Source organism: Zonotrichia leucophrys, chromosome 8 (assembly GCF_028769735.1).
Source record: "Zonotrichia leucophrys gambelii isolate GWCS_2022_RI chromosome 8, RI_Zleu_2.0, whole genome shotgun sequence".
Classification (NCBI taxonomy): domain Eukaryota; kingdom Metazoa; phylum Chordata; class Aves; order Passeriformes; family Passerellidae; genus Zonotrichia; species Zonotrichia leucophrys.
In genome coordinates, this window is record NC_088178.1 from 20219453 (window position 1) to 20239248 (window position 19796).

General features: G+C 49.3%; 1 protein-coding gene across 18 annotated transcripts in view; it reads left to right on the forward strand.

The window, feature by feature from the left end:
* Window positions 1-19796, forward strand: part of PTPRF (protein tyrosine phosphatase receptor type F) — a 374388-nt gene that overhangs the window by 296656 nt on the left and 57936 nt on the right. For 7 of the 18 annotated variants that reach the window (XM_064719971.1, XM_064719970.1, XM_064719975.1 and 4 more), the window contains 7 exons: window positions 3882-4151; window positions 6866-7447; window positions 7969-8102; window positions 8221-8262; window positions 9071-9215; window positions 14389-14694; window positions 17554-17747. In XM_064719971.1, coding sequence (XP_064576041.1) covers window positions 3882-4151; window positions 6866-7447; window positions 7969-8102; window positions 8221-8262; window positions 9071-9215; window positions 14389-14694; window positions 17554-17747 — 1673 coding nt within the window. The remainder of the gene's footprint in view (window positions 1-3881; window positions 4152-6865; window positions 7448-7968; window positions 8103-8220; window positions 8263-9070; window positions 9216-14388; window positions 14695-17553; window positions 17748-19796) is intronic. The other 11 variants (XM_064719976.1, XM_064719978.1, XM_064719977.1 and 8 more) reach the window with 3 other exon arrangements.

The window sequence follows — 19796 nt, forward strand, 5'->3', positions numbered from 1 at the left end:
GGAGCCAGGCAATCGATTGAAGCTCTTTGCTCTCAAGGCAAGGAATGTGCATGTTAGTGCATGCTGAATTATTAACATTTCTCTAGAACCCTTGTGGCTCTAGTGTTGCTTGCCCCCCTCCTTCCCCCAGCAGTCCCCCCTGTGAGTGGGGAGCCAGACTCCACAGTGTCTTTTCTCCCAGTCCTGTGAGATCCAGGGCATGGGCTCAGGTTGCACTTCGCTCACTGCTCCGAGTTTCACTTCACTTCCTAAGGAATGCTCTCTGTAGGGAGATATGCAGAATAGTGGGCTAGCACAGAGCCCTTATGATGCCTGTTCTCGGGATGAATTATAATGAATCTCATTTTTGACAGTCTGCAGGTTTAGTTAAACCCCTGAATTATAGTATTGTCCATACTGAAATATTTTTAATATTCATAGTAGTTTTCCCTGTGCTGTTCTTGCAAAACCTCTGAACCATCTTCTTCTGATCCTTATCCAAAAAGAGGATTAAAAAAATTATTGCAAATTCTAGTCAAGAAAATTGTAATTAAAAGGGAAATTTCATTGCTGTGAAAAACGAAGAAAACAAAATTTTCTGGAGCACTTGAGGTAGAGTCATGGACTGTAATAATCCATGTGATTTGACTTGTAAATTGGACAGAAATTTCAAGAATGTTGCTTTTTGAGGAGTTACACTGATTTAAATTATTACCAGACTCTTATGCTAGAGAAGCTAGCAACTTAAATTGCTGGCTTGAGCCCGAGGAATGTGTTGATGGTGCTCTGCAAGCTGCTGTGAGAGCTGTGCCAGCTCTTGCTAATGCTAACTGACAGCATCTCCCCTTCTCCCTCCATACTGACTGGGACAAGAAGCTGCCAATTATCCCCCAAGAGGATGGGAGGGTGGTGGAGCCCATCCCTTCCTTTGCATATACTCCTGTCAGAGCAGTGTCTGGCCAGATCTCTCACTGAAGGCACTGCCCTGACCTCCTCCCACCTCTCATGTAGAGAGCTGACCCCTGCACAGGGCATCCATTTTTAGCAGCTGGGTGCCTTGGGCACTGCTGCTCTCTGGTGCAGAGCAGTGAGTCCATCTCAGCAGCTCTGCCGGTGTGCAAATGAGGGGAAGATGGCTCAGCCATTCTGGATTGCAGGAATGCACCACAGAAGCCTGTTTAAGCACTCCTCTGTTGCCAGGCCGGAGAGCTGAGGCTCCACACAGCACCTGCAGGCTGTGGTGTGCAGGAGGCACAGCCGGTGTCGAGGCTGGTGAGGGGGTCTCATACTGTTTGATCCACAGGAGAGCTTTCCTTGCCACTCATCCCTTTTCTAAGCACAGGAATGCACCAATCACCTCTGCTGCTCCCATGTGTGTGGCACAGGGAGGAGAGTGACTTCCCATCACCCTGCAGAGTGCTGCTGCAGGGCCCTGAGCCCAGTGAAGTGCTTGTCCCCTCCCTGCAGGGGAGCAGGCAATGTCAGCCCTGACATCCCTCGGGAGAGGCAGCACAGCCACCACAGGTCCTGCCCCTCTGCAGGTCACATCAAGGGTGACACGGCACCAATGGGACTCAGACAGCCCCAGGAGCACCCTGAAAGCAGGAGCTTGGCATGGGGACTCAGTGTGGGGTGCAGGGGAGTCTGCAGCAGGCTGTGCTTCCTCTGGTCTCACAGGGCTGGAAGTGAAAATCTGTTTGTGCATGCTGGGCTCTGATCTTTCTGCATGGCCTTGTGTCCTCCAGTTTATTGTCTTTCCAGGTCCTTGTACGTATTTGTGTGCCTTCCCTCTCCCTGTCCTGCCCTTCCACCACTGTCTGTCTGACTTTGTAGTGGCCTCCGGTGCCTGCCAGCCTGTTTGCCTTGTGCATGTGTGTGAGTGCTCTGTGCACACCTTTGGCATTATCCTCAAAGTTTGCTTTTTTTTCTGTTTTAATACAGCTTGGGTGGGTGGGTTTGGTCCTTTGGCGGGGACAGAATTTGAACAGCTTCTACCTGGAATAATTCGACGCCATGTTCATTGGAAAATAAACCTGACTCTTAATGAATGGTGCTGGGATGCTTTGGTTGGAAATACATGCCATCATGTTAAACCATTGCCATGTCCATCAGGTTAAGTCTGTATTCTCATGACTGCATAGCATCTGAGTACACTTTCAGTTCTGTCTCATTTGGGGAGCACTGCCCCATTGGTCAGGTAACACTTCACTGGTGATTGCTCATGTGGGTATTGATTTGAGGTTTAATAATTGATTAAAAGAAGCATCCAGCAAGACTTTGGATTTATATGCTCAAAAAAAGAAAATTGCAAAGGAAGTTATCCTTAAGTTATCCTTACCCTGGTTGGTAAGGAGCTAATGAGCCCTGTTTTGTCACTGAGACGATGTGTAGTACACACACAATGTTGACAGTATTGTTTAATTTATCACAAAGTCTTAGCTCTGTTGTACATGCAAGTGTGGGGGCTTCTGTGTTCAGTCTATTTCTGCAATCCTGATGGTTTGGGGATGAATCATCAAAGAGAGCACTAGTGAAATTTGATTTGAGTAGAGCCAGCTTGGCAAGCGGAGCTGACACCTCTGCGGCTCACGGGGCTGTCAGCAGCTTTGCAGTCTGCGGAGATGCCGCGGTGGAGGAGCAGCCCAGCAGAGCTGTGAGTCCCCGGCCCCCATCGCCCGTGGGGCTGGCCACACCCGTGGCCTGCTGTGATCTGGCCCTGCTCAGGCTCCTGCCCCGGTCCCAGCTGCCCCCAGCACTGCAGCAGTCGCTGCCCCACCAGCCTAGTGCACAGATGGAGGAGCACAGTTGGCAGCGAGAGGCTCCTCGCAGCCGGGCAGTCGTGACCCCGACCGCTGCTCGGGGCTGCTTTTCCAGTGGAGGAGGCTAGAGGAGAGCAGAGCTGCTGGGCAAGACACATCCAAGCAGTTTCCCTTTTTAACTACAGACTGAAATGAGCTTGCCCAGAGGAGACAAAGATTTACTGAGCACAGTTGTTTCTCTACCCTTGCTTAAATAGGCCCATAACACTAACCCTGAAGAAGGGACCTCATTTCTCAGTGTCATTTTCCTGACGGGAATGCATATGGCAGGCAGCTTTAGAGCTTTATTGTAGCTGAGAGTTGCTTACAAATAAGTCTTGAATGAAATACCCAGCAAGGGATTGATAGGAAGAGAAGCTGTGCAATGCAATAAGGAGGAATACATCTCCCAAAGAGCTGCCACGAAGGTGGGAAAGGTTCTGCCAGCCCAGCTCTCTTCTGTCAAAATGGATATGATCTCACATCTGTCAGGATTAGTTCTCTCCTGCCCAGCAAGGTGATCTCTTCAGGCCCTGACAATGTCATGCAGCTTGGGTGACTATTTTCTGAGCCAAGGTAGAACCTGAGTTACATTTTGAAAGGAATTATATTTTATTTAGCAGCACACGTGTGCTAATTCAGAAAGAAACCCTTCTGCTGCCCCTGCCCAAACCCTGTGAGGTTTAGAGAACGGGCTGCTTTGCTACAGAGCTAATAAATTGAGCAGGTGATTCCGTTTTGCAGAGCTTCGGCAGGCCCTGCGCGAAGTGTGTGACTGGCATTTGTGCATGCTCTCTAATTAGAAGGATGTAATTTAAATGGAGGAACGTTTCATGTTAGTAATATGATTTCAAAAGGCTACATTTGGAGGGAAGGGATTGAGCCATCTCTTAATGAGTTCTGCTAATAAGATGCCAGTGGCTAAGGAGGGATAGCAAAGTGTGTGCAATTTGGCAAAGTAGTGAACAGCTTTTGCACTTCATTTTATCTGTCCTGAGGGATAGACAGGCAAAAACGTTGGCTGCCCCTCATGTACCCCCACAGTGCAGTCGAGTGCTCTGTGCTGGTGCTGTGGCCCTACTAGCTGTCTCCTCCTTGTTTCAGTGCGGCGTGTTGCTCCTCGATTCTCTATCCCTCCGAGCAACCACGAGGTGATGCCTGGGGGGAGCGTGAACCTCACCTGCGTGGCAGTAGGTGCTCCAATGCCCTATGTGAAGTGGATGGCTGGTGTGGAGGAGCTGACCAAAGAAGATGAGATGCCCGTCGGTAGGAACGTCCTGGAGCTCAATAACATCATGCAGTCTGCCAACTACACCTGCGTGGCCATCTCTTCCCTTGGCATGATCGAAGCCACAGCCCAGATCACTGTCAAAGGTAAGCAACTATTACTTGCAGTGCTCCTGTTTGGGTTTCAGAAATGTAGCCCTTTGCCAAAGTTTCTTGGCTGCAGCCAATTTACTGCTCTCTTCAGTGACTTTCCAGTTTGCAAGGGAGGTTCCCAAACCCACAACTTTGTTTTTTCCTGCTCACAGTATGATGAGATAGTCACTCTGAAGGTCATTTTCCTCTCTCCCTGCAAGTGGCATGGTAGACAAGGTTGTGGCAGGCCAGGTCCCTGTCATGCCATGAGAGAACCTCACTGAGTCTATGTTGGTCTCAGCAATGTCTGGCTTGTTCATTGCATCAACAGGATCAGCTCTGCACAGTGGTGGGCCATGGGTGTCCTGGGGCAGGGTCTGTGGATGTCTGCAGTCAGAGAGCTGTTCACACAGATGTCCTCTTGAAATAAGGATGACACAAGAAAGTTAATCCCAGCAATGTGAAGTTTCCATGAGCCTCAGCAGAGTGAGCATCCTCCCTCCCTGCAGGGAGGAGCTGTATGAGTTCATTTGAAATTTGTTACATAATCCTGTGTAAATGTCTTCCCTTACTGCTCCGCCCCTTTCCCTTTCTTTTTCTTGTGTTGCTGTCCTTCAACTGTACTTTCTGCTGACGTTTCACAAGTAGCTTTGCTCCAAAGAGGATATTGTTGCCAATTGGTGACCACAGGATAGTCCACCCACTAACAGGAGGCTGAAGGTGTCCTGCCTTTCCCATCTGGGGCCTATCAGAGCCGCAGTATCCGTTTCCTTCTCTGCTTGCAGTTGATTTGTAGCTCATATTACCACAGATATGTCATCTTTTGAGTCTGTCTGTTCTTGCAGCCCCCTTCCTGCACTAAGGCCACCTTTAGCACAGAGTTCCTGCTTGAACAAATCAGAGAATTGAGTGTTAGCCCTCTCTGACCTGGAGATAACAGGAAATTCTCTGGGCTAGTCGGAGAATGCTTTTAACCTCAGCCGCACGCAGATCCCTTTACTAACAACACCTGCTCCTCAGTGCCTTTTCCAGCCTCTCTTCTCATACAGAGCGCAGTGGTTGCCTTGCTATAGCAGATACACAAGAGCATGAAGGAAAAAGGGCCATGATGGGATGGTGGTCTTGGAGGGAAGAGGTGGGAACTGCACCCTTGCACTGATGGTTTGCAGCATTTACCTCTTCATAGCTGGAATGCCTTTGCCTCATCCCTCACTGCCCCAGGACAGGGAGCAATTTGCTCAGCTCCTTTTGCCCTTCAGTTTCCTCCTTGTGTCCTTGTGTGCTTTTTCTACACCTTTATTCTGGATGTCTTACTGCCTCTGTGCCAGACTCCTTCACCCAGTGTTACTTCTGCTGTGCTTGCTGGCAAGCAGAGCATTTTCAGTGCAGACAGGAGAAGCAAGATCACACAGAACTGATTGCACTTAAGTGTGTTAAAAGTACCAGACCTGCCCTTGCTCACATGGAGGCTGCACACTCAACAGCTGTCAGGAGTCAAACTTGTGGCTCTTCAAAAGAAAAGGAGTTTCATCTGTCCTGGAAAGCCTGAGGAAGGCTGCCAGTTTCTAGGATGCTGTAGGAAATGTGTTTCTTGAAGCCATAATACTTTGCAGGTTGGGTTTGCCCTGAGTCATGGGTAGTGGTGGGGTGTCTGGATGTGGGTTGTGTGCCCTCCCTTCACATGCCAGTTCAGCCCTGATGATCTTCTCAGTATTCATGTTGTGGTAACACTGGAGAAGGCATTCTCTCTGGTACTCAGAGCAGGCATGCCCTGTGCTAAGGAGCTTGCCTTCCTCAGCTGAACATGTGAAAACTAGAAACCTGATGGCTTTGCCAAAGAATGAAGTTCTTGAGTATCTTAATTTGGGTTGAGCATTTTCCCTAGTTCCTTCTCAAGCATGGCTGCATTACAAGTCACTAATTACTTTTGAGTGGTTTGTAGGAGGTTTAAACTTACTGTAGACTTTAATTCAGTCATTGTACTAAAGTATATGTGTACTCTGCAAAACTCTCACACACAGTCATTCTTTTTCTTTGTTCTTGTGGTAAAATGATAAATCTGGAAATGCGTGTTTGTGGTAGTTGTGTTCTCATTGACACTTCAGAGGTATCAATGTCAGAGTTCTTGTGTAACAATTTACTGTCTGGTTGCAGTTTGACACACCACCCAGTGAAATAGTGGATATAAAAGTTGGTAATTTCTCTGGCTGTATCTCTCCTGCATGTACTGTAATACTTACAAAGCCTTGCCCCATCAACCCTTCTAACAGCATTGTCCATGAACTACCTTTGGCCTAAGATACTGCCTCTCTGGAAGCAAGAGCATAACTTCAGATTACTCTGGTGCTCTGATTGCTTTACTGTGTAAATCAGCTGTGCACCTGGCTTCTGGGGCCAGCCCAGCCCAGCAAGCATCTTCCCACTGCCGGGTGAACCCCCATGACAGAAACATTCCTGCATCCCCGTTGAATTACTTTTATTTAGCCTGCTGCTGGTAAGTGCGTCAAGCACATCTAATAACATGATTGCTCTGTTTATCCTTCCATTAAGAACCACTTCAAGCAATATATGGTAATATAAAAATGCATGTTATAGAGTATGAAATGATTTCTGCCTTTTAAAGAAGAATGTTAATGGGAGGTGGCAGCTCCATTTTTATCCCCATGCACATTGCAAGGTTTGAGCTGACTGAATTATTTAAATCACACCTCTCTGCCTTCCAATTGCAGCCCTGCCAAAACCTCCAACAGAGCCATTAGTGACTGAAACAACAGCTACCAGCGTGACCCTCACCTGGGATTCAGGCAACTCTGACCCCATTTCATATTACGTCATCCAGTACAAGCCCAAATCCCTGGAGGGCCAGTTCCAGGAGGTGGATGGTGTGGCAACCACCCGCTACAGCATAGGTGGGCTCAGCCCCTTCTCCGAGTACGAGTTCCGGGTCATCGCAGTCAACAACATCGGCAGGGGTCCCCCCAGCGAGCTGGTCGAGGCCAGGACAGGAGAGCAAGCTCCTTCAAGTCCACCCCTCAAAGTGCAGGCACGGATGCTGAGTGCCAGCACCATGCTGGTGCAGTGGGAGCAGCCGGAGGAGCCCAATGGGCAGATCCGAGGGTACCGCGTATACTACACCACGGACCCGCACCTGCCTTTGAGCATGTGGCAGAAGCACAACACTGATGACAGCCACCTCACCACCGTGGGCAGCCTCATCACAGGCACCACCTACAGCATCCGTGTCCTGGCCTTCACTTCGGTGGGCGACGGGCCCCCTTCGGACATCATCCAGGTCAAAACTCAGCAAGGGGGTACGTATGGAGTGGGGCAGGGGGCTCAGCCGAGTGTCTGACCTGCACCAGGCATCACAACTGCACTTGCTGCTCAAATGATTGCATGTCAGAGGGGGGGGGGGGGGGGCATTGCCATAGATTTATGCTATCAGATTGTCCTGGGAGCTGGTATCAATCTCAGTACAGCTAACAGCCCACAGTTTTGTCTGCGATACAGTGGCTAAAAACGTGGCACAAAGTCCTGGACATGGATGTCGGCACTGTGTAACTGCTGGACCCTTCTGGGGTCTGAGTACACATGTGGAAGGAAGGATCTGGGATGCAGTGCGGGTCTGGAAGTGAGCACGATCCCCATAGTCACCCACCTGAGTGACAGAGATGCTTGCTTGTGACCTGAGATGTTCTAAGAGCACAGTACAGGAGACAAGGAATGTTCTGGCAGAAATGAAAGAGGATCCTCACAAAGTGAAATGCTGACTTTGCTAAGTCATGCAGCTCTTCTCTCCTTTTCTGGCACTAACCCTGTCTTTGTTCCCCAGTTCCTGCCCAGCCAGCTGACTTCCAGGCAGAAGCAGAGTCTGATACCCGCATCCTGTTGACATGGCTGCCCGCCTCTCAGGAACGCATTACTAAATATGAGCTGCTGTACTGGGAAGGGGAGGACGGCACTCAGGTGAGGATCCTGCCTGGCAGCTCTTGGGGCTGGACATGGCAGGTTACCAGCTTGGGACGGGTGTGTGCTCAAGCCAGGGTGGTAACAGAACTGTTTCTTTGTGTTTCTTGTGCCTCAGTGGTGTGCAGGAACAATAGGAACATGGCATTCTGGTTTCTGCGTAAGTGACTTCAACAGTTCTTGTTCATGCTAGAAAAGTGGCAAGTGACTGGTTTGGGACTGGAAAGGCTCAGAATGCTGTGACAGCATCCCTGAGGCATGCTTAATGCTGGTGCCTGTGAACAGTCACACTTCTGGGCAAGTCTGAAATGGACTCCAACATGTGTCTCTGGCCCCAGGACTGGTTAGATGTAAAAAGCAGACTGAAGGTAGCCTAGAGAGAGCCCTTCCACATTTACTGCTGGTCCCTAAAGGAAGTCTAGTTCAAGATGTATCAGAGGTAGTGCAAGACAGCACAGCAAGAATTGTGCCATGACACCATCACAGTGTGCCCATGGTCTTCTCCCTCCCCTCTTATTATAGTGGCATGAGAGATGCCAGAAATAAATGCCTTTAAGCACTTTTCCAGCAGTGTTTTGGTGCATTAGAGATCCTGACTGCTGCAGGACAAAGACTTTACTCTGTTTCACAGGCAATATACTGTCTATTGGGAGAAAACAAACTTGTGTGTCCTGTGCCCTTTGTCTGAACTTGTATAGCTGGATCCAGCATTCCCACAAAGCTCTAGACCAGTGAGTGCAGTCTGGACACCAGACAGTGTAGCCTGGCTGTGGCAGAGGTCTGCTTCCCTGCTTCCCTGCAGAGTCCTGGTGTGTCACCCAGGAAGCTCCATGCTTTGGAGTCCTTCAGGACTGCAGGCAGGTTTGGCAGCGTGGCTGGGACTTTTTGTGGGTCCAGAATGGCTGCACACCAGTTTTTCTGTATTCTCCAACTACACCAATTAATCTGTTTCCTTTTTTTTCCGGCAGCAAAAGGTGGAGTTTGACCCAACCTCCTCCTATGCGGTGGAAGGTCTCAAACCAGACACGTTGTATAAGTTCCGTCTGGGTGCCCGATCAGAGCTGGGGGTAGGAGTTTACACCCCCACGGTGGAAGCCAGAACTGCCCAATCCAGTAAGTGCCTGACACTCAACACTGCTGGAGACAAAGTAAAAGCAGTCCATTTTCCATCTCCTGGGCACAGAGAAGCCCAGTGCCTCTGCCCTTGTAGGTTTGCAGGGATGCTGGCGTGCAGTTTGCTAAAGGGAATAATGGGGAAGCCAGCTGGGGTTTGGATCAGGGCTCTTTGGCAGAGTGGGTGCACCCAAGGGGTAAGTTGTTTCTTTGTGTCCCTTTGATCATACTGTCTTTCCCTTAGGGTAGATTCATAAAAACTGATGGAGGAGTAAAACAGGCTGGGAAATTGCTTTGGAGAGATTGATTTGAGTGGGTTTGTGCATCTCTATGAATTTACTCCCATGCAGGCAAGCTGTCTGGACAGGCAGCATATGGGTATTTGGCTCTAAATGTGACTGTCTCCAAACCATTGGATTTTCGTCCATTCACTCCCCATTTCACCTGCCTTGCTTGCACAGGAGTCCATCCCTGGCCCATACAGTTGTTTGCAAGGTGAGGCATCCTGTGAGGCCAGGTGTGTCTGTGGCTGTGAGGCAGCTGGAAGAGTCATTTTGGAGAAGTGGCCATTTGCCAGGGTTGTGTGAGCAAGTGAGGCTGCTGCTTCTGGGACTGCAGTGCTAGGGGAAACCAGAGCAAGCTGCAGTTGAGTTAATAGAGAGGCTCAATAATGAGGTGACCCAGGCAATATCACTTTCATCCTGGCTCTGCCCTGTGTGATCACAGAGCGGGAGTTTGCACTGCTCTGATTGGCAGCTCAAAGTGCTGCGCATAAGCAGATTAGGGCTATCAAAGGGCCCTGCGATAAGCTCGTTTTCACTAACGATTTTTGGGCTTGCCATTATGCAAAGGGCATTAAAAGGGGGAAAAAAGACATTTCTGTTAGCACCGTCTGTCTGGGATTTACTGCTCTGTGGAGTGAGCAGTTGGCGCAGGCAGCCAGCCTTCCCTGCAGGGAGGGCAGCAGCATGCACAGCAACCAGGAGTGTGAGATGGCCATTAGAAAGAGAGCTCTGGCAGGGAAGAGCAGCTCTGCTCACTTTTAGAATGACCTTCTCTTTGAGGAAAACTCAGCTTCATTAACATACCAGTCCCAGGCATTCCTCCACCTCGTTAATTGAGCTAATGATGTCTTAGAGCTGCACAATAGGCAGGTATGAAAATGGAGAAAGGTTCAGATCATGCGGTTATAAATATTTGAATACTGAGAGCAAATTCTGAATATGGGGATTTGTATACCTGTTTCAGATAGCTTTTGTATTGATAGCAAAGGTTGAAGTAATTCTCCTGCCATGTAAATTAATTCCATCAGTGGATGCTCTTATCCTTGAACACACTTAATCAGAGACAGCTCCATGCATAAATGAGTCCTCCAGAGTCTCACAACAGTCCAAGTAAGAGAAACGTTTGTTTCATGGACTCATCAAGGCAGACATCTTATCATGACCTACTCTACCTATTGTCTGCTCACAAGGCATCTCACACCAGTCTGGTTTTAATGTTGTCACTTCACTGGCCAGTGGTGCAGTAGCTGACTGGTTCTGGCTTCTGTTTAGTCAGAGAAATGTGCATAGGCTGGAAGAGATTTGGATTTAGCCACAGGAGAACTTTGGTTTGACCAGCGAAGCCCTCCTCAGACTGAAGGAGCTAAGAATCCTTGGATTGACCCAAGAAGTGACCTGGCTCTTGGTTTACAGGCCCCTACTTGGAAAGATTTCTGATGGCACTTTGTTCTATGACAGAAGCCATTGGCAGTTGCTGAGCTATTCATTGAGGGTGACAAACCACTGTCTGAACAGTCCCAATCCCCTTGAGTACTGGGGGACTCAGAATCAAGTAGGTCTTCCAGAAAGCTGTGCTTTACCTTGGCAGAAGTTGTGTGCACAGTATACAACTTCCAGCCAGAAATCCTTTGGTCTTTACTTAGCAGCACCTTGTATTAGATGGTTCAGTTGGTCCCCTTTGGCCTTACAGTTTAATAATCTGGAAACACTACAGCTCCCAGCTTCAAATTGGTCTCCTTCCTGCACTTTTCCATCTAGTTACCCTGAGAAAGGCTGTTAGATCATGGAGCTTGACACGTTCAGGTGGGACACAAACTGCAGGAGCAGTCAGATTCCTGCTTTCCAAAACGCCTCTCTTCAGTCTCTATTCCTGTCCCTGACAAACCAGTCATGGGGCAGGTAGGAGGCCCATGATCACTAATGACTCACTAAGGGCTGGAGAAGGATGCTGGTCTTGCTTTTCTTGTGGCAGCCCTGCCCAGGAGTAGTGGCCATGCTTGTGTGGAAGGGCCAGAGGGAGGCAATGCCCTTTTGAACCCTTCAGCAGCACGGCTGAGACCTCATCTCCTGAGCAGGCAGCTGCTTTCTAGGCTGTCTTTCCTGCTGAGCTGCTCACTTAGTTGCTGGGCACCCTGCAAACAGTACAAGCAGTGCTGCTTTGAGAGCCTGAAGAGCATGGGGGAGTTTTCCAGGAGTCTGCAGTGCCTTAGGCAAGCAGAATGATGCAAGAGAGAAGCATCAGCTCTGTGCCCATTAGGCCTTGGCATTAAAATGCTGTTCTTCCTTGAAATACCAAGGTGGGTCCTAAGTCTGCCTTTTCCCTAGCCTGAGGAGCAGGTGGGTTGGATGGTGCACAGAGTTGCTGTGGGCTGTCGTGAGTAGCCTGGAGGCAGCAGAGGTTTGCACAGTGTGTGTGGGTACATCTGCATGTGTGGGTGCATGCTGGCCACCCAGTCTGCTCTTTGCTGGCCCCAGGAGGGACACTTCAACTCCTTGTGCATTTTAAGTTGATCCTGCTCATGTTATCAAGTTTTATTTTGCTTTCTTTAAGTGTTAATGTGAGCTTTTTGACTTGCACATCATATGTGTGACTCTTACCCAGTCAACAGCCAACTTTTGACTTGCCTACACTGCCATCCAAAGCTACCTCTGGAGAATGAGCTCACTGCTGCATGCCAGGGGAAGCTGTGGAGGTTCTGTCAAAGCACATATCTTCTGTGAAGGGCAGACAGTGGCAAAGGAAAGGTTTGCCAAGCCCCTTGTGTCTCGCCTGTCCTGTCTGAGGAATGCCATCAGGCACTTTGCATTTTGCCCTCCATTGTAGGTGTTGCTTTGGTGCTATATTTTCCTACTCTCTTCCCTACCACTTCTCTGCTGATTAACCAAAAGAGTGTGAGGATTCATTTTACCCCTGCTCCCTTTTCACTATACCAGATGGCAGGGCTGATCCTGTGCTGCCTCCCTCACGTAGGCAACTCTTTGCTTCCACGCATTGCTTTGACTTCTCCTTCCTCCAATGCAGCTCCCATAGCAGCAGCCTGACTGCTCAGGCATCATCTCCTGCAGCTCCATCACTATCTACTCCCCTCTATCTTTCATCTCTCCAGGCATCTGAGCCCAAGCATCAGGAATGTTCCCTGCTCTCTGAGCACAGGAGTGGGCATTAAAAGTTACAAGCACTCGCTGCAGCTGTTTCTGCAAGCAAGTGGGCCTTGTTCCCAGCAAGGAGAGGTCACCGGTGGCATTGGGAGATCCTGCTGCCCTCTGCTCTCCCAGATCTTCTGCCACTGCCAGCCTGTGCCCAGCAAAGCTAAGGCACCATTGCTGAGTGCTTGAATTCCCTGAGGTCCTTGCTGCCATGTGGAGTGATGTAGGTTCAGCTGTGAGCAGGCAGGGTTGTTCCTGTGCCCCTGCAAGGGTGGCTCTGCTGCATTGGTGGCTGCAAGGACTGAAGCATGGGGAGGGGCAGCAGTCTTTTTTCAGGCATTTCTATGTTTCTGGATGCAGTGAAGAATGGAAGCTGCCTTTCACCTTGACCTGCCATGGCAAAACAAGATACTCGGTACTCCATTATTGCTTGGCCACACAGCTTTCCAGACTTATTAGAACAACAACGTGCTTTTTTTTTTTTTTTTTTTTTTTTTTGTAATGATGGCCTGCCCCCTCTGCTCAGGGCTGTTTCCTTCTGGATGAGCACCCAGGGATGGAGCCATCTCCCTTGTTCTTTCCATGACTATGTGCGCTCCTTTCCTTCTCCAGATTTGCACTCTTGCCTTCTGTGCAGGCATGCTGTCCGCAGCATCCCAGGGCAGTGAGGCCAAATGACAGGGGGCTGATGCTGCTGTGAGAGGGTTCCCATGGTGCCAGAGCCCTGCTGCAACCAGGCAGCAGTTCTGCAAGGCTGGAGAAGGGAATAAACCAGGCATATGTCCTAAAGATGCTTTGCTGTGCCTAGACCATCTCTCCTTTCCCGATCTCTCTTTTCCCACACGGATTTGTTTCACTGCTCTTCCCCAGTGTGCTGTGTAGAGACACTTCTCTCCCAATGATCCCAACGAGAAGCAGCTATTGCCTGGATCCCGTTCCTCCTCCTGTGGACAGATAACATTGCCAGGGCTTAGAAGTTAATGCAAACTGCAGGTGCTTTTTTGCCTGGGAGGGGGCAAGACCTGCTTCCTTTCCACTGTACAAATCCATAGGCCAGGAATTTACTGAGGCGGGTAACCAGTGTGGCAGGCATGAAGCAGTCAGTCCCAGATTCCAGGGACATGTGCAAAGCAGCACAACCACATTATCTCCTGTTCCTGCATTGTGCCTGGCCCCACCTGATTGGGATGCAGCATACAGCTGATGGTCATGATTTTAAACCCTACCAGGGCAAACTCCAACCTCAGTCATCTGCTTTCCTTATCCGCTTTAGTTTCTTCCACTTGTCTAGGAGTGAGTTTTCAAAGCCTTCCTGCAATCTGGTGTGTGAGCTTTCCTTCTGCCACTCTTGCCTTCTGCAGCTTCCTACTTTTCTGGTTTCCATCTGCTTCAGATCTTCACTGAAAGCATCTTTCTTCTCCCTACCAGTCTCTCTCTCGCACCCTCCACATGCCCCACTTCCCATACTGCCATTTGTTGTGTTTGGTAAAGTGAGTGTCCAGAACTGCTTTAGGAAGAGGTGTTCTCTGATGCAGAACAGCACTTCCATCTCCACACTGCTCATCTGGCCTTCAAATACAAATTGCCCCCCTAGTGCCATCTTTGATGATCTGTGAGGATGGCAGGCAGTTGTCCACATGCACGTTCAGTACTCTGTTGGCTGGGTAAAAGTTCCCTGTGCATTTTGGTTTGTCCTTCCATTCATTTCCCTTCATCTCCCCACTTCATTTATTTGTCCCCAGCCCCCTCCGCCCCACCCCAAGAGGTCGAATGTGTAAGCACCAGCTCCACCACCATCCGGGTAAGTTGGGTGCCACCGCCCGCCCAGAGCCGCAATGGGCTCATCACCCAGTACTCCATTGCCTACCAGGCAGTGGAAGGAGATGACAACACCAAGCATGTGGTGGATGGCATTGGACGGGAGCACTCCAGCTGGGAGATCAAGGACCTGGAGAAATGGACAGAGTACAAGGTGTGGGTAAGGGCTCACACCGATGTGGGGCCGGGACCGGAGAGCATCCCCGTGCACGTGCGCACTGACGAGGATGGTAGGTGCTGCTGAAAGCTCCTTCAGCTACTGCCATGGGTTAGCCAGCACTCTGCTAAGTGGGGTGCTGGAAAGGGGGGGAAAGGGAGGAGCAGGGACATTGACCTGGGTGTGCCTTTCAAGCAGGACCAGAGGGTGTCAGGAGCAATGCTCCAGGGAGCAGATCTCAACAGTTGCCCTGGAGTGGGGTTGGGGAATTGTTTGCTGTCCCTTGTTCTGCCTCCAGGTTGTGTCAGATATCTCATCGTGGTCCTTCAGGGTCCTGTTTGTGTCAGCAGTGCTTCCTGTGCATGCAGGGAGGCATTGCTCTGCTTTCTGTTGTGGTTTATAGTGGGTGGTGCTGGATTCATTTTTATTGAAGGTAGAATGAGCTCTCCCAGCCAAAGGCTTCTCTTGTGAGATCAGGACTTAAAAGTTTACTTGTTGACCTGAAATCCAGCAAACTAAAGAGGGGGAAAGCAATCCATTTGAAAGTTGTAGATACTGCAGGAAAGCTGCTTCCTGCTCCAGCTTCCAGGCAAGCCACAGCTTATATAAAGCTTCTCTTCCACTCAAGAGTCAGAATACCACACGTACAGAGCACTTTACTGGATACGACAGCTTTAAAGAGAAATTGCTTTGTATTAGCAGGGCTGTCAGTTATGTCATCATGATTTAAGCCATTTCCTTTGAAAGTGCCAGAGCTCAGGGTGACAGTGGGAGCTCCCGTGGCTTCCTGCTGACCCAAGAAAGCTGCAGATTTAATGGGAGAAGAAAGAGATGGAGCGTCCAGGCAAAGAAAGCATGATCTCTGCATTACCCAATCAGTGTAGGAAATTGAAACCAGACATGTTACAGTTTCCCTAAATGGGCTGCCACTGTCCCCCATGTCTCCATGGCTCTGAAAGTGGCGTCTGGGAATGCTTGCTGACTGCATTCCTGGGCTGGCAAACACATCTGTGTGTGTCCTGCTGCCTGTATTGTTTGCTTCAGTTCTCATTCAGCAGAATTGTAGCCCAGGGGAAGCTGTTACCCCAGAAATGTCGCAGCAAGCTCTCTCAGTTAGTTTTTGGGCACCGTGGTTGGACATTCCAGCTTAGCTGTCAGGAGTGATTTTATATTCCTCTGACATGCTGATGCTCAGTAGATACCCATGAAGCGATGAGAAATGCTAAACTGTGTTCTGAAAACAAATTGAACTTTCCCTGTTTGGATCTCAAATGCAGCACATACTTCCCATAGTGGGGCAGGGCAGAGTTCCTCAAAACGCTGTGCTTTGCTCATATTCACATCTTTTTGTGTCCCTGCAACATCCCCGTATCATGTCCTGCAGAGGCCTCCCGCCTTCCTGTGCCAGCAGAGCTTGACACATAGCTTCTGTCTGGCTCTCGGGGAGGATCTTGTTTTCCACTTGGACTCCCAGCTGTGTGTGTGGGCAGGTGTCTTGCCAGGACAGGAGAGCCCTGTGGCTGGTGCAAGGTCACTGCACTAAGTGAATTGTGGATTACAGCATAGGCTGCTCCAGGCAGAAGGGGGTAACTGTTCAAGCACAGCCCCCACCATTCCCACACCTTGAGTTGGCCTCTTGGTACTAAAATGCTCTGTTCCTCCTTTCTGTATTTTATTAAATTATCTACAATTAGAAGGACATCTGGGGAAAAATAATGAATTGCCCTGCAGCATAAAAACTGTGCTTACCTGCTGGGTAGCTGTTTCTTCCCATTTAGTTGGTTGAAATAGCAATACTCATTACATCTGCTTGTCAGGTATCCATCCCTAATTATCTAATAGTGATTTCTTGCTGTGTTGAGAATTGGGGCGTGTGAGGTTCCAAACCTCCAGATTTTCCCAGGGCAGTGGAAGGTGAAAAGGGTCCTGCAGATGAGGTGATGGGATGGAGCCCAGGTCCTTCACTTGGTACTGGGCACCTGGGTAGGATCAGTATCCTCCAGAGACTGAACACCTCTACTCCCAGCTGCTTCAGCCAGAAGGAGCTTTCCAGGAGCAAGTGAGAAGCTAATTTTTTAGAATTGACATTTTTGTCACAGTCAATGCAAGAGCGAAATATAATAAGGAGGTAATTTTTCCAAATGGTAAATAGGGTATAAATACATTTTTAAACGGGCCTCACCTTGCAAGAAAATTGATATTTTCTGGGCAGTGTAATTTTTCATTTTATTATCAAAAAGCATTCAGCTAGTCGTGCATGAAATACAGTCCCCAGAGCTGTCACAATCCCCACAGGCCCCTTTATCTGGCTGAGTTCAGTGACTGCTGTCTCTGAGCTCTGGGTTATTGTTTTAGGATGGTGCTTTTCCCCCTCATTAACCTCTCACTGTCACAGGGGAAGAGCATGTGTGTGCTCTGGCTGGTGGCAGGTACCAGGGCTCCCTGCAGAAGAGGCTCAGCACCCAGTCATGCTACCTGGGGCTGTTGGGCTTCCTTCAGATGGGTCTGAGAGGAGGTGTTGCGTCAGGCAAGATGCTGAGAAGGCTTTAAAACCCCTGCCTGTGCCCCAGGGCATCCTGAGCTACAGGGGCTCACCTTAGTCTTTATATTCTGCTGTATTCTTCTATTCTTCCTTGCTCCCCTACTGCTGGAGATGAGAGGGAGAGATGGACCTTGGGTCTGATTCAGCTCAGTGACTTTCATATGGGGTGCTCCTGCATATTACAATTACACTCTTATTGAGAGCAGCAAAAGGGAAGGGGTCAGAGATGTGGTCATGCTGAAAGACTGCAGTGTCATGTCCTGGGCAGGTACAGGGAGGTGGTACCGGTGGGGCCGTCCTGGCAGGGAGGTGGGGGGAAGGCAGCAAGGCAGTGAGAGGCAGTGGTGTGGTGGTGTGTGCCTGCTGACTGTTGTCCCGTGTGTGTTGCAGTGCCCAGCGCCCCGCCGCGAAAGGTGGAGGTGGAGTCTGTGAACTCGACCGCCATCCGGGTGAGCTGGAAGCTGCCCATCTCCAACAAGCAGCACGGGCAGATCCGCGGCTATCAGGTTACCTACGTGAAGCTGGAAAACAACGAGCCCCGAGGGCAGCCAGTGATCAAGGACGTCATGCTGTCAGAAGCACAGGTACAGTGTGGGGGCCACCAGATGGTGGGCATGGCACCTTCCCTCTCTGCAGAGGGCAGGCTGGCTGGGTCCGAGTGTTTCTTGGCCTCGTGTTGCAGCTCCAGAGTGTGGGACTCAGCCTCCCTGAGCAGGGCAAGCAGTTTATCCTTAAACTGTGGCTTAAACATGGGTAAAACGTTTAATCAGGGAAGGATTACTGTAGAAAAGATGATGTATTAGATGTTTCTCTCTTACCCCTTCTCTGATATGTACCTCTGTCTGCCACATCCTGTGCAGACTCCAGCTGGAGCAAACTGTGCTTTGACAGTCTATTTACAAATGGTCAGAAAGTTTTAAATACACCTTGAGTCTTTCTTTTGTGATGCTTATTATGTTCAGGGCAAAGTGTCTTTCTTGATAGCATCCACCTGGGTGCTGCCAGCTTGTAGGGCACATGGGTGGCTCTGCATCCCTATGTGGGCACAACATGCCAGGCAGAACAGTACTCCTGGCTCAGCAAAGCCTCCCCTCCCTCCTGCTTTTGCAGGGCAGTGACTTGGTGTTGCATTGCTTCTTGAAACAAAACTGTAGGAGAAGCCAGCTTAGTCTGGAAAAGGCTGGGGAGGAAGAAAAAAAAAACGAGGTAGAGGCCCACATCCCCTGTAAATGACTTTGTCTTTGTATTCCCCACAAAACAATCTGTTCGTATTTAGGCCATCTCATGGATACCTCACTGCCTGTGAGCTGCAGCCCCCTTACCTCATACTGCTCCAGGCACAGCTGTGCACTCTGCACAGCCCAGGAATGTAAAGTTGCCTTTTTCCTAAGGTCCAGGGAAGTTTTTGGTGCGCTGTGTGCAATGAAATACAACTCTTCCTTGGAGCAGGGGTCCTTCATCCTGGATGACCCACGCTGTTCTCAACTAAGATAATCGTATAAATGAAGAACAGGATCTGCTGCTGTTGGAAGCAACGAGGAATCGATTCAGAGCTGGCTGACTTGAATGATGCCCAGTATAAATACTGGAGAGCTGCAACGATTAATTGATCTGTCTCCTGAATGCAGCTGTGAATCATTTATGCTTTGTCAGTGGGGAGTGCAGTGCACAGAGGCAGCTTTAGTCCCCATTCATATTCCGAAGGATAAAACTCAGTAATAATGTGGAAGGGGAAAACTTTAAAGAGGGAAAATACTTTGAGGGTCCTTGCAGTGTTGTCTGGGGCATGTCTCTGTTTATGTTTCAGATGTTGCTTTGTTGTAATAGTTAGAGAAGCTGCTTACTGCCCTTTACTTATGCCAGGAGGATATAATCTTCTGTGTTGTTAGAACAATCGAGGCTGTGTTGTTCAGCTGGAGTTTGGAGTTAATGGGTTGGTCCCAAGTGTAGGTGGGCGAAGCTGGCACTGTTTTTCTTCTTGGTGTTTTCAAATATTTTATGCTTGCCCAGCCAGTTCTGCTTTCACTCCTTACTCATACATTTCAGAGAGAGAAATCCCATGCTGATGTGCAGAATGAGGATGCCAGAGCCAGAAACTTTTGAAGGAGTGCTGGATTTTGCATTAGTTTCAATGTGTGCATCAAGGAGGCAAGTTCCTAGAAGTTTCCTGGCCTCTCAGGCCATTTGTCAGTCTTCCATATTTGGTGAATTTATATGGGAAAGTTCTTGATTTCTGTGATATTTTTTCCTGCTGTGTATGGTGGCAAACTCATCCACTGTAATTTTTGGAAGTAAAAATGATAGTTGCAGAGAAGCATCTACTCTGAAAGAGTCATGTCACTCTTGGGATAAACTAACGACGACCGTGCAGGGAAGAGGTTTCACTGACTTGGCAGAAGAGATCTCTATTTCCCAAAAGAGTGAGAAACCAGGCATGACCTGTGCTTGTGATGAAATACATCTGCTCCAGATGCTGAAGAACCCTGTAAGAGCTGCCATCTTTCAGTACAGCAGTGCGTGTCTTTGCGAGCAGCCAGATGAAACTTTAACGAGTGGTCCTGGAAGAGTCATTTTCTATGAAAGAAAACAAAAAGATACACTGGAAAACCTGCCCCTGAAGGTCATTGGATGAA